The following is an 18,497-nucleotide window of genomic DNA, read 5'->3' on the forward strand; positions in this document are numbered from 1 at the left end:
TCAGCACAGAGTTACAGCTGAGCCATTTACTTTTTTTTCATCCCATTGAAAGAGCTACAACCCATCTGAATTATTATCAAGCTCCATTGGAAAAAAAAATCCAGCACACACTCATACCTTGCCCATCTCCAACTGCCCCGCCGATACTGTCAATCCAGCAGACACATCATCACAGAGCCCCGAGCCCAGCCAGCCACCTGCAGACAGACCGCTCACCATCTGAGAGAAAGTGATGAAACACGTTTCACCATGCTGTCAGATTTAAAAGCTTGTCAGATCTACCTTTCTCAAGCTGATATAACTTAAAGTCACGGCATGGAGCTGGGTGTTGTTGAATGGCTAATTAATTCAGACCTCCCAGTGTTTTGCAGCGTGCTGCTACATGTTGCACATAGTTGCATCTGCCAATTCTGGAGAACACTGCAAAACATGTTTAAAGGCTCCCAGGGGAGGTTTCTTCTGTTCTTGTGACTTCTATCTACATATTTGTTAGAAATAAAGGCTTTGATGAGTCGAAACTTCACTGATTCTAAAGTGCTGAGCAGGCCAATGCAAGCTCTCACAGTCAGCCGTCCTGTTAACGTCAGCTGTTCAGACGATTAGAATAAAAGTCATTCTGAGCAACCAGCCAATGCATGCTGTGATAAGTTGAAGTTCCCAGGTGGGATGGATGGATGGATGGATGGATGGATGGCTTAAGTGCTGACACCAGGTTTCAAGGAGAGCGCAGAATCTAGTATTGAGTGCTCTGGGGGTGTCCTGCATTTCAACAAACCATGGTCTTTGGTTTCATTTTGCTCACTGTTTGATGATCCAGGTGCTTCAGAGAGTTGCAAGATGACACTATGAACGGTTTGTCTTGACTGTCGCGTTAAAAAAATGAAAACAAAACTCCCCAAACAAACATTCCCCAAATAAACAGGCCTTTACAAAATCAAGTTCAATCAATGGCATAATAAACTACTTCATCAAATGATAAAAACTAAGATTAACCAAAAACACGGCGGTTAAAGAGTGTAACCCCATTTCGTCCTCCACGCTCCACACTCCACACTCACTTCAGAACACCACCTGAATTAAGAATTCTGTTGTTTTTTTTCCATGGCCGAGGAAAGGTCAATCGATTTTTGTGAACATGAGCTGCGGTCCAGTCAAAGGTGGATTTCGAAATTTCCCAGTTGAAATGCCCAGCTTCCAACCTCCGAGTATTCCAGGTGCACAAGGCCAAACGTAAAAAACAAAAAACAAAAAAAAAAAACACAACTTACCATGATGAACTCATGTTTCTTTGGCAAGCGTACACACAGCTGAACTCTCAGCACTGCAGCCTCCTGGCATATATAGGCCTATTAACAAACAGAGAAGGCAAAACAATGCATGAGGTAACAGGCACCATTATACATTTTATTTTACAGCACTTTTATACTTGAAAACTTATCTAAACATTAATATTGATACAAATTCTGCAGTCTACAAATACATCCGACTTTTGGTCAACTGAGGTCTCAGTCAGCGGCATTTGGCAGGAAGTTTATCAAAAGAAAGATGGAGACACCGGAAAGAAATCAGAAATGCACTGTCGGCATTTAAATGAAACATCTGGAACTTTGAAATTTGGAATTTTTTAACACAGAAGGAAAGGAGGACTTGGATATGACACATGCGATTTGCAAGGAGTGTCATATGAGAATAATATACTCTGGGAAAACTACAAGAGGGGTCACCTCACACTCAACCATCCAGAGACAGCATTAGCCACGAATGGCCAAGGTAATGCTAAACATGCTCTGCTGAAAAATCAACCAACATTAGACACACTTAGCTTGACAAAACTACCATCCAACTCTGAGAGAGCTAAGAAGATAACACTGTCCATCACCTATTTCATGTGCAAAGATCTGCGTCCATACAGCGTTGCTGAAAACAGAGGCTTTTGTTACATGCCAAAAACACTGGAATTCAGGTATGTGACTCCATCCTGATGTTTTTCCACCTACACAGCGATACTCAAGCGCTACAGAGAAGTGAAGCATAAAGCTGAAGAATCTTTAAGTACAGCAGGAGGGGTGGCATTAACTTGTGATGCTTGGACTTTAAGGTCAGTGGATTCATATGTGACTATAACGGCAGATTATCTCACACAGGACTGGAGACTGCTGTAGAAGAAAGTCACACCGAAGCAAACACTGCAGACCTCCTGCAACATACAAGAATCGGGGATTGCTGACAAAAACCTTGTTGTGGTAACAGAAAATGCTTCCAACATGGGTGTTGCCATCCAGTTAACTTGAGACCTGCCTATGAGGTGTTTTGCTCTCACGCTTAATCTGGCCTCGCACAGGGCATTAAATCTGCCTACAGTTCAGCTTGTCAGGTTTATGCAGCATTTCTGACAGCTTTTATTATGGTATTGGTATTCTTGGGAGGCAAAACTGATACTGACAAAGTTTTCGTTTAGGGAAATAATGTGCAGCTGGAAAAAAGGTAATAAACGATTGTATTGCAATACTCGGCATATCACAATATTGCAATGATATCGTATCATAACCTAAGTATTGTGATAACATCGTATTGTGGGTCCTCTGGTGATTCCCACCCCTAAAGTCTAAAGCTGCTCCATAGACATTAAATGAAAGCCTGATTTTGTGGACCCATAATGTTTGTTTTCTTTTTTAAACCCAAATTAGCTTTAGTCTATTGTAGTGTTGTCAGTTCTGACACAAAAAATGTTCCCATAACATTCCCCTGAGTGTTCCCAGTGTCATCTCAACATCTTTCCTAATTCATTCTCTATGGAGCAGCTACTACTTAAGCTACTTTATACTTGATGACATCACAAATTGGAGTTTTAGCACTCTAGTTGTTGAATTTGGGAGAGAGTTGTTCATGTTTAAGTAGATTTTTTGACTGTCTTAGACCATAGGATTAACATCTATTAACTCTGAAAAAGGGAGTAGTTCCCCTTTAAATGGGGAGTCTGGAACAGCAAGTAGCCTATCCTTAGTTTTGCATTTCGTACGAAATAAACTCAAATAATCTGGTAAACATGATCATCTCATGAATCTGGAGAAACACATGGAACACATAATCATCTGTATTTAGCCACTAACTGCAGGGTACCTTGTATCCACCTTGTAGGTGGCTAACTAGTAGCTAAAATAAGGTAGCAAAAATGTCAAACATTTTAATTGCTCTTTTGAAGACTGAAACATAATATGGTTTAAAATGTCAATGTGGACCTTAAATTATAATATATGTGTGTATGAAATGATTTAAATTAGGCATAACATTTGAATTTAGCTTAATTAACAGTATGAATTACTCTGAATTTGTCCACTTTTCTGCTCATTAGCATGGATTGTGTGAACGTATTGCACACTAAAATTAAAAACAAAAAACAAAAAAAAAATAAATAAAAGTATTTTTAAAAGGACTGCAAAGGACATTTCTGTTGCTACTTCGCCAGTCAACCAGGTGCTCAAATGACAAGAAAAGCAAAACTGTGAAGGAGAGCATGACAACACTGACTTACTTGATTGAACCAACACATGTCAGCACACAGAGACTCCATTAGGGTTTTTACACCACAACAAAAGGCCAGTTCTTTATCAATTATCCAATGAGGGCTGGGTACACAAAAGGCCGCCCCCTAAAGGAAGCTTCACTTACAACAGAAAGCATTTTCAAAATAAAAGTTCTCAGAAAAGTTAGGTTCAGGAGGATGAGAATTTGAGTAGCTATTTTATGTCTTTAGTTTCTTTTTCTTTTTTGTAGGTTTTCTGTGCACCAGTTGTGTACCTAATGAAGTGGCAACTAGCTGTATACAGGTTGTGATTTTACCCATAATAAATAAATAAAACAGAATAAAATAACCCTGCACAAAGGCTAGTGTATTGTCTGAATCAAGTACAGACGCTTCCAGTAAGACAGCCTTCAAGTTAAGTCAAGTCTTCTTTGACATTTATAAACCAAATGAGAGCAAAGATGAGTTATTTATAGCACCACCGGGAATATTATTAGTGCCTGTCAAAATTTAGACCACACTTCCCATAAGTCAAACACAATCTTTGCACCTGTCTATTTGTCTTTTCTGAGAAGGTTACACATGTTGGAAATTATCCCCCCCCCCCCCCCCGTTATTTCCTTTTTTCCACAATCTGCCACTTCAAGAGGAAGCTCTGAAAGCTCCGTTTGGTTCAGGCAGGCTTTCTCTGTGCCATAAGGTAATCCGTCTGGTGTCTGAACAAATCTGTCCTGTGCCATGCAGCGTAAAATGCTGTGTGACTTTGGCAGAAGATGGGAAGGTCTTGGTTACACTCACAGTTACTAATTGCCACGCTGAATCTTTTTGGTTTAAAGGAATACTTCATCGCTCACATGGCCATTTGTATATCAGTTGATCAACCTGTGTTATTTTGAACTTGTGAAGAAAACTTTTATTTTCTTATATGTCTCTGGTGAATGAAGAATCCAAAAACAGAAAAATATCTTGATGAATGAAAGTCATATGGGACCGAAACTATATCAAAACATCTGTTTAAAAACTAACACACTCCTCATGCAGTATGAGCCAAGTCTCATTTATCCAGTCATACATTCAGAACTTCCCAGACAGACAGCCCTTTTGACAGGGAGCTGATTGGAAAGCGTAACTTATGTATAGTCTCTTCATAGCCATGATAGACTCCACAGACAAAAACTGTAATTTTACTTTGCTGAACACAGGAGCTGCTGGTTCACCACTGTCTTAATCAGTTACTTTGTTTGTGTTATTGTGTGACTTTTGTTTTTTAAAGAATTAGTTTGGATTCACCAAAGCCACATAATAACACCAACAAACTAATAGATTAAGGCAGTGGTAGACCAGCAGCTCCTGTGTTCAGCGAGGTAAAATGACTGTTTTTGTCAATGGATCCTTGCTATGAAGACACCTATATAGGTTACGCTTTTAGTTCAGTTACCAGTCAGAAAGGGCTGCCTGTCTGGGAAGCACTGAGCATAGGCCTGGATAAATGAGACTTGGATTATACTGCAGGGGTTATTTTGCAAACAGGTGTTTTGATAAAGTTTTGTTGTTGTTAAAACACGGTTTGTCAACAGCAGTGACAAGTTTTCTTCATAATAAGTTTTCTTCACAAATTCAATGCAACACAGGGTGAGTAACAGATATACACAAGGTCATTTAAGGGGTGAAGTATTCCTTTAAATCTTTGTGGCACATTTTAGTCTCAAATACATGGCACTATCACACGAGTTTCCACTGAAAAAAAAGTCACTGAATTAGATAAAAAACACGCTGTACCAGTGAGAAAGTACAGATGTCAGTTCATATGCATCGCCAAATTGGTCTAGTACCTGTGCCAGCCGGCGGACCTGTCATAGCAGTTTCACAGTTGTCATTATCACTCACCTTCATGCTTCAGGATGGCTGCCTGGGAAACAGTTTAGATAGAAGTGTCAACGTTAGGTGAGTGTTCACTATATACTGATTTTTCTGGAACTTTTATTGTCTCTCACCTTCACGTTTGTCATTTGTCACCCCAGCAGTGTTGTCCTCAGCACATAGGAGTTTTTAAACCAATGAATCTAACACAGAGATGGCAGGAAAAAGCCACAGCAGGAGCTCCAGAGTGTGAAAGGGTGACAATGACCTTCGACAAACAACACTGTCAACACATTACTATCAGCGGGGTCGTTGAGAAAGTGTGACAGGAGGTGTAAATGAGAAGCCCTATTAAACCATCGCTGTGTGAGTGTGGTGTGATGCCACTGCAAAGCTTCATGTTCACTTTCTCTGCTAGTTAGGGTTGTATTGTGTAGTGTACATATATATATATATATATATATATACATATATATATACATTAACTGTATATAGATATATATATATATATATGAAAAGTAAGGTGCTGCTCTCTTATTGTAATTATTGAGCAGGAGCCAATATGTTTGCTATTGTTGACCAAAGTATTGCAATTTACCAGCCTGTATAATATTTAATCCACATATTTGTCACTCAAAGAAAAAAAAAAAAGACTGAATTTCTTCACTGCAGTTCAACTACTATACCCTCTGCCAACATTTGCATTTCATTTTTTCACACAATGGCCTTAGTGTGTAGGATTTCGGGGGATCTATAGGCAGAAATGGAATACAACATCCTTAACTATGTTTCCTTTAGTTTATAATCAACAGAAAATACGAAACGTTGTGTTTTTGTTACCTTAGAAGGAGCCTTTTATATCTATGTACAGGGTGGATCCTCTTCCACGGAGTCTGCCATGTTGTTCCTACAGTGGAACAGGACAAGCAAACCAAACACTGGCTCTAGTTGGGGGTATTCACGTTTTCATGTTGCCCACCTAACTCTCCTGCACGCTTGGCAAACAGGACATGTTTCAGTTGGTTGCAACCTCCAATCTCACTGCTAGATGCCAGTGAATCCTACACACTAGACTTATAGCAGTCATACCTCTTTGGGATGTTCTAAATTTACTGCAGTAAGCAATATGTTTTGTTGCTTATTTCTTAATTAGAGGAAGGATACAGCCAAAGCATATGAGTTTGTGTCCAATGATTAAATGATGATGAAAAACACTCCATCGATCATATCTAAAGTGAAATCTATTATATTCAAAAACAGGACACACTGAAAATGTTCTTAACTATTTAAATAATGTTGTCATTTTAAAGTTAGTTACCCAACTGATGAATAATGACATGTTGTCATGGGTTTGACACCGTGAGAATTCAAATTAATTAAACCTTTGGGAATCATCAGCATAGAGAAGCATCAGCGCTAATTTGCACCACTTTACTGAGTTAAGTGTTGACAATCAAGACAATCAACTTTAAACAATAAAAATATCAATCTTTATTCTTTGAGATAGCATACCAAAGATAAAACCTTAATCTATGATACCATAACAAATTACACAAGAACTATACAACAGTAAACAAAGTGTAACCCAATAACTTTCTCTGGATAGAAGACAATAGTTCTCTTGGTTTCTGAATGCATTATCTCTTCTGTATGTATGTATGGATCTTTGTTGTGACTTAAAGAGGCAGAAAGTATACTCTATTTTTGTTAGGAAAATAAGTTTGTTTTTAATTTAGATGTAGCCTCTGTAAAATATCCCTTGAGTTTGTATCAATGCACACAAATATTAACATAAACTGTGCTGTTTATATGTTTTTTTGGCACAAATTCTGACAAAATGTTTTAATGTCACTGCTCTAACCATTAACTATTGGCAGGTTCAGTTGTAGTTATTAATGATCAATGTACAAATATAAACAACTTTTGCACTTTGGTGCTCGTTATAGTGCAGCCTGGCCAACAGGGTATAACATGCTGTGTGAATGCAGGCCACGAAAACTCAAACACTGTCTAAAGCTAAAAGATCATCACCGCTAGAGACCTGCAACAGACCTCTGGAAGCCAACAGCTGGAATGAAAGCTGAATTAAAACTGATTACACTTGACATACACATAAATACCTATTCATAAATCAACTCTATATACTGTATGTGCTTCTCTTTAGAACAGAAAAAAATGACTTTTATTTGGTTTACAGTCAGAAGAAAATGGACCAAACGGCTGCATGGGACAACAGTTGCACAGATTCCTCCACAACTCCCATCGTATACAATAATATTAGAACATGAACAACAGCAATAAAAATACAATAGTAAATAAGCAATGTAAAATGCAAGGTATGACTGTATTACACGACATCAGCATTATATAGAAAGAGACAGGATGGCTTGGCAAAAAGGGGTTTTTAAAAACATCATAACACAACGGAAAAATGACAAGGGACAAATTTTTCCGAATGCTGCTCCACACTGACACTGCTCACGTTTTTTTTTTTTCTTTTTCTTTTTTAATTTGTATTATTATTTTGCAGCGTGGAGGTGTCAACAATATCTTTACTTTCTCCATGATACTATAACCTAATCTAACTATCCCTACTTAATCCCTAGTTTCTATACAAAACTATACACCACAACACAAAGCAGACCAGGCCAGTGGCACTAACAGTTATTGCTAATGCTAAACTAATGTAGTATCATCTGACGTGCTGTACTTCATTATGAATTATGTAATTTCTCCTCAGCCCTGCATGGCTAAACCTCCCGTCTGTCAACCCAAGATCCTGCAAAGGTATTCTGTATACAACTGTTTTCCCTAATGGGCACTCTTTTTCCATCATACTCATTGATTCTGATCAAAATCCTGTACATTGTTTCCACTGATCTACTCACATCTTACCTGCATGGCTACTGCACTCCACTGCAGCCCTGACAGTCAGTGAGTGCTCTAAAAATAAACCCAGCAGTAATGAGGCATATAGCTTTACATTTGCTTATCCATAACCTGACAACTTGGTTTATTGTAAACAATCCTGAATGTAGACTGCATTGTGCAGTCAGGCAGATGGGAAAAAAGAGGAGCTCTGTACAGTATGTGGATCTGCAAAGAAAGACATGATTTTTCTCAGAGTTGTAATGATTGGGAAAAAAAAAACAGCCCACAGAAGGAAAATGTTTGGATTTACTGTGAATCATGTGTCCTGTAAATTCCTGATAAATTAACAGGTTGTGGTTAGGTAGTTTTTTGGCAAAAAAAAAAAGTCCTTCTAAGGAAATAAAAATAGGCTTCACAGCATGGTTGTGTGTGTTTGTGTGCATGTGGGCTTGTTCATGTAAACAGAGTACATGTGTGAGTGTATGTTTTATGCCTGGCTGTGTCCTGATATCATATATTGACTCTACATCTCGTGGGATAGGGCTTCATGCTGAGCAGCCACTCCGTTGGCCTGCACAATGCTGGGCTGCTCCTCAGGCTGACCGTTGGCCTTCGGCTGAGCCGCAGGATGGTCGGGTGGTTGTGAGCTGAAATGGGCGTTGGATTCATTTAACCGGCGGACACGATATGACTCATAGTGGATGCTGCCTGTGATGTCCTTGATGTTCTGCATGTGTGTCCTGAAAGACAGAAGACAGCATTACAACACCAGTGAGTATTGCCTTAAAGGGACAGTTCATCCCAAAATCAAAAATACATATTTTTCCTCTTACATGTGGGGCTATTTATTAATCTAGATAGTTCTGGTGTGAGTTGCAGAGTGTTGGAGATATCGGGCGTAGAGATGTCTGCCTTCACTCTAATATAATGGAACTAGATGGCATTCGGCTTGTGGTGCTCGAAGCGCTAAAAAATACATTTGAAAAACTCAACAGCAATGTCTCTTTCCAGAAATCATGACTCGGTTACTCAAGATAATCCACAGACCTTGTTGTGAGTGGTTTCATGTCAGAACTATTTTCTTTCTACCAAACTACACCCACCAACTGTATCACTGCGCAGAAGGAAGTGTGCATCTACTCATGGATGAGAGCCTTATGGCGCTTTCACATGATGCCGATTTGCCGACACAGCATTGCTCGCCATCGGCTTGACCCAATGCTGACTGTACACGCACTGACGGCCGGCCGAAAGCAGTGCTGGCGGTGGAATCAATGGCTCTAAATGGAAAGGTCAGCGTCAAACAGGGTCGAAGTTCAACAAAACTTAACTTTCAGCGTCGCGTCAAAACGCTGGTGAAGCCAAAGTCGAATAGTACCCCGACGTCAGTGTTAACACTAGCTTCCATAGGAAAACAATAACCCACAGCAGGCATCAAGAGCAGGCATCAAGAGAGTTTTAACGCTGGTCATGTGCAAGTGCCTTTATGCTCAGGAGAGCTTATGATGTAAACTATAAAGGTGTTCTCCTTGCCTGAGCTCGAACCTTAGCTAGCTCAGTGATGCTAGGTGAGCTAGCAGTAGATGCGCGCTTCCTTCTGCACAGTGATACAGTTGGCGTGAGTAGTTGAGCTGAGTTTTTCAAATGTATTTTTGGCATCCTGGGCGCCGCAAGTTGAGTGCCATCTAGTTCCATTAAATTTGAGTGCAGGGAGACATATCGATAGCTGATATCTCCAACACTCTGCAACTCACACCAAAACTACCTAGATTAATAAATTGCACTAAAGGTAAGGGAAAAATGTGTATTTTTGTTTGGGGTTGAATTGTCCCTTTGTGTGTATGTTTTAGTCTGAATTGAGATCTATGTTAAAAAAAAACAAAAAAAAAAAACAAAAAACCTTTAAACACAAAAGATATAAAATCAAGCATTTCCAGATAACATCACTGTTATTTGTTTTGACAGTTTATTAACAATAAATATTCATGGTCATTTTTAACTGAGAAGGTTGAATATGTTAAAAAAAAAAAAAAAAAAAAAAAAGGTATGGCAACCATTGTTTTATAAGACTCTTGTACTAACAAGCAACTCAAATGCCTATATTTACTGGAGTACCTTAGTAGAAATGTCTGTTGTAACACTGTCTGGGGAAGCACTCAACCCATCTAAAAGAATTTTATTAGTATTGATTTCAGTGGGGAAGTGAAGCTTCATAGAGTCTCAGTGCTGTTTCCAATTCATTTCAGCAAATAAAGTGAGATGCTTCCAATCTAGCAGGAGGCTCAGCCCATAACAGGTCTTTTATATCAGTTCCTGTATATCACAGAATTAGTTTAATAAACACTAGAGTGATGGTGGAAGCTCACCTGATGAGGAGGTCTCGCAGGTACGCAAACTCACAGTGTGCAATATTCTCAACTGCAAAGAGAAAAGAGGAAACATTAGTTGAATTACATAACTAATCTTCAGTTTTTATGCCACAGTGAAGATAAATTAGGGATTTACACACACAAGGAAAGATGGTGAACACCTGAAATGAGGTAACTAAATATGATCCCCTTTATTCCAGCTCGCTTGCCATTCCTCAAAGCACCGCCAAGTGGCAGTGTTGATCTGGAGTCAACTGAAGGGCATCCTCTAACATGACATCTCCTGCAATTTTCTAAAGCCAAGATAACACACTCCTCCACTTTGGAGTAATTTAATACATCTCGGCTCTCCTCTATATTGGAGAACTTTAAGTGAGACGTTTTAACAAACTCCCTGTGACAAGCTGCTGGTGCCTCCAGTAGGGCTAACACATGTTTGAATTATAGATTATGTCAAGAGTGTAAATGAAAAAAGGAGGGTGCTATTTATGTAAAGCTTTGAAATCCATGGGCAGGAAATTAAATTCTCTTTGAAAGGAGGAGAGTGGAATAACTGCTGGGTCTGTGAGCGCTGATTAGTGGCATCGAGGCAAGACGCCACTAACTTGTAACGAGCTGCACTGCTGGTATCTCCAGTAAACTCGTCCCTATAAATCCCCACATACAGTAAGATATATACATTTAAATGCGTATATACTCCACTCCTTTTCCTCTGTCCATCTCTAAATGTCCCCCTAGCCTCTGAAAATAAATAGTTTCTTCTCGACTCATGATATACCGAGACTTTTCCTCTGGGGCCTAAATTATGTCGGTGCCGACAAGTCCAGCAGCGCAGCAGCTTCCTCTCTCCTCCTTTTCCTTGTTCCCTCTCTCCCACCGCCTGGCTTTACTAGAATGGAGCCATTGTTCTTTCAGCTGGACAAGACGGCATTTGTCCCACAGTCCGTGTACTTCACCTCTCCTGCCCCTGCAGTTCTGTGGAGTTAATTTCATAATGCCTGCTGAGAGAGCTGTAGTCACCTTCAAGTTCCTAACACTAAAGGGGTTCATGGTAATACCTCCAAAAATGTCATCTTCTCAGCAAGTACAACTGCCTTGTTTTAGTTTGAATTAATTGCACATCTGAGCTTCACGTAGACTCAAAGTAATCATTTATTAGAAGTAAAATAATACAAATAACTATAGTTGCAACAGCAACATGTTTACAACCTTCTAAGTCTTGAACAGACTACTTCCTGATCACTTGCCCGCACTGGATTCTTCTGATCAGCTGTTGTTTTAATGATTTTTAAAGGGACAGTTCAACCCAAAATCAAAAATACATATTTTTCCTCTTACCTGTAGCCCTAATTATTAATCTAGATTGTTTTGGTGTGAGTTGCAGAGTGCTGAAGTTGTCGGCCGTAAAGATGTCTACCTCTCTACAGTATAGTGGAACTAGATGGCACTCAGCTTGTGGTGCTCAAAGTGCCAAAAATACATTTGATAAACTCAACAGCAATGTCTCTTTCCAGAAATCATGACCCGGTTACTCAAGATAATCCACAGACTGTGTTGTGAGCAGTTTCATGTAGGAACTAATTTCTTTCTACCAAACTGCACCCACTAACTGTATCACTGCACAGAAGGAAGCGTACATCTACTCATCTAAGAGAGGCCTGTCCCCCTGACAGCATGAGATGTAAACATTAATGGCATCTACCTCATCTTAGCTGTAATTTTAGCTAACTCAGTGGTGCTAGGTGAGCTAGTAGTGGATGCATGCATCCCTCTGTGCAGTAATATGGTTGGCGGGTATAGTTTGGTAGAAAGAAAATAGTTCCTGTATGAAACTGCTCACAACAAGGTCTGTGGATTATCTTGAGTAACCAGGTCATGATTTCTGGAAAGAGACATTGCTGTTGAGTTTTTCAAATGTATTTTTTTGGCGCTTTGAGCACCACAAGCTGAGTGCCATCTAGTTCCATTATATTCAAAAGAAAGAAAACCTCTCTACGATATCTCCAACACTTGGCAACTCACACAAAAACAATCTAGGTCGATAAACAGTACAGTAACAGTAAGAGGAAATATGTGTGTTTTTGATTTGGCATAGAACTGTCCCTTCAGGCAGTGGTGATAGAAGTACTCAAAAACTTTACTTAAGTAAAAGTACCAATATAATGATGTAAAAATACTCCATTACAAGTAAAAGTACATTCAAGTATTATCAGCATTATATATCTAAAATAGAAGTACTGGGCCTTTTGACTGATAAATTATTAATTATTTATTAGATTGTTAATATAAATGCATTCATGCATAGGCATCATTCAACTGTTGTAGCTCGCTGAAGTGCAGCTAGTTTTAACTTCAGCTGGGTAGTGTGGTACAGTGGTTCCCAATCTCAGGGTCAGGGGCTCTAGTAATTTAAAAACCAAAAACTTCTAACCAAACTCTCTGATCTTTGTTTTTTTTTGTGAAATATGGGACAATTTCAGCACTACATGCATTTAACTGTTGTTTAAATAAAACAATCTGAGAGATTTAGCAGGAAGATCTTTCTTTGGTGGAACTGCCAACATCTCACAACTAGACATCGGAAATGTGAAAGGCCCCAGGTAGTCACTGCTTTTTGTGATAGGTTTTGTATCATATTCGTTAAGCTTTTCACATGATTAATGTGAAATATCTATTTAAAAATTAATGAAAAACTAGGTAAATGATTAACTGCAGTGTTCAGAGACATGGTGTGGCTTACAGCGTACATATTTACCTCTAAGATTTAGTAAAGCGGAACTATAAAGTAGCAGAAAATAACTCAGACTTTTACTTTCTGCAAGGACAGAACTGGAGTAATTTCACCTACACCACACTTAAATAGTTGATTTGTCCTTGAGCTAACTTTACATATTTGTGCAGTATGTTGTTTCTCACAATGTCTTTGAAGGTCATATTCCCAGTGAAGCAGTAGGTGGTTCCCAACCACACTGAATCACAGATGAAACAGACAAGCAGCTTTCTACATTCTACAGTCTGAATAATTTACAAGATATAAAAATGGTTTATTTTTAGCGAGAGATTTATATTTTACAATGCATTTATAGCTCAGCCAATAAACTAGACCTCAGTATGCACTGCAGAGGAAGGCACTGAGGTGCATCCTGGGAAGGAGAACCTTCAGCTGTCTTATTGTCCTCCAATCATACTTTCACTCCCTGTCCAGACAGATGTCCTCTCTGTCTCTCATGCAAGTGTACACACACATATATACACCCACTCATGGGTGATGTGAGGACATTCACTTACTAAGAACCTCCTTGGCAGTGTGAGCATGAAGCGCAGGCCAACAAATGTAAACTGTATCACAGTTGCTGCGTGCGAGTGTGTGTGAGACAGCATGTCTTTGTTATCCTGAAGGACACACAAAGTCCTTGTAAATCTCTTCCTCCTGTCTCATACGTGTCCCTAGTTACAGACTCAGAGAGACGTATGTAAACAAATGCCTGGTAGTCAAACAACAGATGTTTAAACCAGCTGGCCAGATTTTAAAGCTGCAGTTCGTAAATTTCCACATGTTGAAAATACACGAAAAATGATTATCTGTCGTCTTCTTTGCGAAGCTGTTTCACAACGCTGTTGCTGGGACGTTGTGTGAATGCTATCAACTGATCTGGTAACGTGCATGTGATTATATCATCTATCAGAGTGATTACAGTACATGGCCTGGCACTGTCAGCTGAACAGGTGCGAGTGCAGTAAATGAGACGTTTTAGTGTTTGAATGAACTCTGCCGTGCAGATGGACATTATAATATATTATTAGGTAAATCTGTAATAAATTAATGTCACTCACAAAACTCATTGAATTGCAGTTTTAACTGATGCTGGCAGTGAAGCTATAATGAAGCTATAAGTGAACATGGTTGACTGTCAGGACACATGCATTATTTTGTCTGGTGAATCATTTTCTATTGTCTGTTTGGCAGGTCAAGTAAAACAACTGTGCCATTTTATGTGTGTGTGTGTGTGTGTGTGTGTGTGTGTGTGTGTGTGTGTCTTAGGATGCGTGTGTATTACCCTCTATGGTGCCCCATTTTGTTTTCCTTCCCAGAATCCTCTTTCCGTTCACCTGGTACTCCTGGTCACTGCCCACAACAGCAAAAGGGATCATCTCCTGTTGAGTGCACACATGCAAACACACACACGCACAAATGCACACAGTCACTGAAGCGCTACGGCTGATTTGTTTTCAGGTCATGCTTTTGGTTGTTAAACCTTTGCTAGAACAAGATGATGAAATTGACTTGTTTGTGTGTGTGTGTGTGTGTGTGTGACAATCATGACTGTTACGGTTCGCCGAAGAAAAACAGAAAAGAACAGGAGACAAAAAGAAGAAATTACATCTGACAAAGGCTTGATTTTAAATCTGCAAAATACACATTTGTGATTGCTATGTCAAGTACTGGAGCCACGGGAGGATCGTCACTGCGGAGCTGTCAGAACCTGTGTGAACTTACCCTGATTTTGTCATTGATCATCCTGTCGTCTGCATCCTCATCAAACTCTTTCTGAGGGTAAACATCGATTCCGTTGGCTCGCAGCTCTTCCCTAATCTGCACAAAGCCGAGCACAATGACACACAGACAACATTCAATCAAAGTGGCTAAGTGTACACAGCAACAGCACTCACAGTCGAATCTCCAGAAGAACATGTTGGCATTGTATGTTTCTGCAAATCACAAATACGTTACATTTGCACGTGTCATACTACATATCATATCAACATTTCTAAAGTGATATTATGTTTAAGCTGAATTTGTTATTGAAGGGGAAGGTGGATGGCATGTCACCCAGGCGTGATGTCTGCCCAGCTGCAGAACACTGTTTGAGACCAACAAATAACAAAACTAGTTGTGATTTAGCAAATCATTCCTGCAGCTTTTTAGGTACATAAATGGGTCATTTTTTTTACCAAGATATTGCTGCTTTCCCTGCTGGGATAACGTATGAGAAAAAGTTACTTTTTATTGAGACATCGCTACTTTTCCAGCAGGCACTCTGCCCACAAAACCAGGAATTTTAGGCCCAAAAATGATCTTTTCCTAACCATAACCAAGTGATGTTTGTCCCTAAACCTAACCACACCTAAACCACAACATTGTTGTAATGTTAAGTTTCAACATATCCGCTGTGGTTTGCAGAAATGTACAATACCAAATTTTATCTGACAATTGGATTGGAACTTAATATATTACTGACCACCTAAATCTTTTAATAATCGATATTTTACCACTCTAAAACAGCCTTGAAAGTCTCAGTCATCAATTTCAAAGAGATTTTTCCACTGCTGCTGAACCATTATACCAAAGTTTCCGTAGAACTGAAACAGGCACTGAAGAAAAGGAAGCCCTCTTGTCAAACAAAAACAATCAGTCAAACCCTTCATCCATCATCTCACCATCCCGGCTAACATAGAAGTCAGTCAACCATAAACACCACTTGATGCTTGAACTGAATCCTGTTTACATACAGGTATTTAAGTCTAGGCTGGAGACTTGAATAGAAGCTGCTCTGACCCACTCGAGGACTTAAATAAACACTTGGTTATGTTATACAGGCTGGTGTTGACATTAAAAAAAATACATCCAGACAGAGGCATGGCTTATAAAATGGCCTCCCGTATTCTCTGTATGTCGATATAATGACTGAAACTCAGGGAAGAATGCAGAAAAATAGACAGACCAGCTTCTGGAAGAAATGACCTTTTAATGAATGACTGTTCACTCCCACAATTACTACTCTGGCAATTTCCACTTGGTCCTTGATCAAACATTTTATTGTTTATCCTTGGGAGCTTTCTCAGGCTTACATTATAGGACGCAAACCGAGTGAAATTCTGCGAAAAAAAAGCCACATCAACTGTCGGTTAGAGGAATGCGAACAGACACTCACAGCTGGACACACTGAGGCTGAACATTTAATAGAAAACCCCCTCTTATTCTGTTTGCAAGTTGCTGCAGGGAAAATGAAAAAGAAAAAAAAAAACATTTGGCACGAGAGGCTTTTAGTCAATAATCTTCAGGGTCATACAGAGCATGTGCGGCCAACCAAAACAATCCAGCTACAAGCCCTGCGGCTTCCATTCTTTGCCAGGGCCTGGTCCAATCCCCGCTTTGTTCTTATTGGACGGTGTTATAGGCATCAGGGGGAAAACGGTGGCCAAGACACCCATTGCGCGTCTCTAAAACGAGTAAAGCTTTTAGGGAAGTCCAGAGTCTTGGAGGGAGGGATGGAGAGATAAAGGAAATGATGGAGGAAGGCAGGTGGCTGTCTCTCCTGTGGATTGAGAATTATCCAACAGAAACATACTGAGGAAGGGATGCGGCGGGGACCGTTTAAGACTCAAGCCAGGTGAAGCAGGTATCTGTTGTAGCAGGGAAAGCCGCGATAAGGAGGTGACATTACAGCGGAGGATTATCAGACCGGGGAGTGTCATGTGTGTTTGCTATGAATGAAGCTTCTGTAACATACCAAGTGAGAGCAAATGACCCTGAGAGCGACTTGAAATGTGCCTTCTAGATAAAAAACCTTCATAGCTTCCAGAGTTTAGTCTAAATACATTTGCTGACTTTGGCTAGGTGTTTTTTTTCTAATCTTGTCATTTAACATCATACAGTTAAGGTCATACTGAAAGAACTAAGGGTTTTTCCACATGTCTATTTTGTGCCTCCTCGTCTTGCCTCTCCTCTGTCCTCCTGCCTGTGACAAGGTTGAAAGGATGTCTCAATTCTTAAAATGCATTTTGAGGAAAGAGGAGGCTTGCCAGAGGAGCTATGAGCAAGGATGCACAGGTGTATCCTTTATGGAAGTCATTTCAACTTCGTCTTTCCTCGTGTCTCTTCCTTGACTCCTGCACTCACAACTCAGGTGGAAGTGATTAAGTTAAGACGTGAGGGCAGGAGGCAAGGAAAGGAAATGAGGATGTACAAACTGGGAAATGAGAAAAGCTCCAAGTGTCTATAGTCATGCTAACACCTCTGTAAAGGTTGTACTTAGCTACAGCCTTGCTTTGAGCTACATGCTAATGTATTCATAATGACAGTACAGAGTTAAGCAGGTTTAATGTTAATCCTCATTCATGTTCACCATCTTAGTTTAGTGTGTCGCTAACATTTGCCAATTAGCACTTAATCACAAAATACAGCTGAGGCTGATGGGGGATGTTATTAGTTTTTCAAGTGTTAAAGTCAAGGGATCATCAAAGTCATTATCTATACCACATTTAATGGCACTCCATCTAATAGTTGTTTCTCAAAACCACAAATGTGAACCTCAGGGTGGTGCTACAGTAGCAGAAAAAACAGGGGATCACAAAACTCATTAGAGGGTATTGCATGTGCTTATCCATGCAATAGTTGTTGAGATATTCTAATCTGGATCAAAGTGGTGAGCTGACTGTCAACACTTACAGATGTGCAACCTGTAAAGAGCTTTGTCAGTCATTGAAGAATCAAAAACAGAATAAATAAACTTGGTCAACTTTCTAGCTCCTTCAGAGGGGTTATGTTTTTTCCATGCACCACACAGTGGCGACCTTTCTTGCTGACTTGTACGATCACCCACTAATTCACTGGTAATGACGGGCCTGCCTGCTCGGTTGGCAACTGGGCAGAGGTTCCCCATCTAAAAAAAGAGCCAGACTTAAGAGTTGTGGAACGCCGCTCAGTAAATAAATGCTTCAAATAAAGAGTTCTTAAATGTTTCCGTCTGGGCTGAGCATGAGTTTCGAAATGTTGCAGTTATAGAGATGGTACAGTATTCCCCGGGATGGGTACAATGTGGGTTTGCCCAGATGGCTTTTGTTTGTGGTGCCTGGCAGGTCTTCGTATGTTA

The 18,497-nt window shown here is 39.8% G+C and overlaps 1 protein-coding gene across 6 annotated transcripts in view; it reads right to left on the bottom strand.

Annotated features, from left to right (window-relative positions):
* Window positions 1-6,850: 6,850 nt before the first annotated feature.
* septin9b (septin 9b) overlaps window positions 6,851-18,497 on the bottom strand; it is a 97,876-nt gene continuing 86,229 nt past the window's right edge. For all 6 annotated transcript variants that reach the window (XM_033624062.2, XM_033624061.2, XM_033624060.2 and 3 more), the window contains 4 exons: window positions 15,122-15,217; window positions 14,682-14,778; window positions 10,621-10,672; window positions 6,851-8,994 (listed from right to left, as the gene is read on the bottom strand). In XM_033624062.2, the coding sequence (XP_033479953.1) occupies window positions 8,778-8,994; window positions 10,621-10,672; window positions 14,682-14,778; window positions 15,122-15,217 (462 nt within the window). In that variant the 3' untranslated portion in view covers window positions 6,851-8,777. The remainder of the gene's footprint in view (window positions 8,995-10,620; window positions 10,673-14,681; window positions 14,779-15,121; window positions 15,218-18,497) is intronic.

The sequence above is a fragment of the Epinephelus lanceolatus genome, chromosome 3, assembly GCF_041903045.1.
Source record: "Epinephelus lanceolatus isolate andai-2023 chromosome 3, ASM4190304v1, whole genome shotgun sequence".
NCBI classification, from domain to species: Eukaryota; Metazoa; Chordata; class Actinopteri; order Perciformes; family Serranidae; genus Epinephelus; species Epinephelus lanceolatus.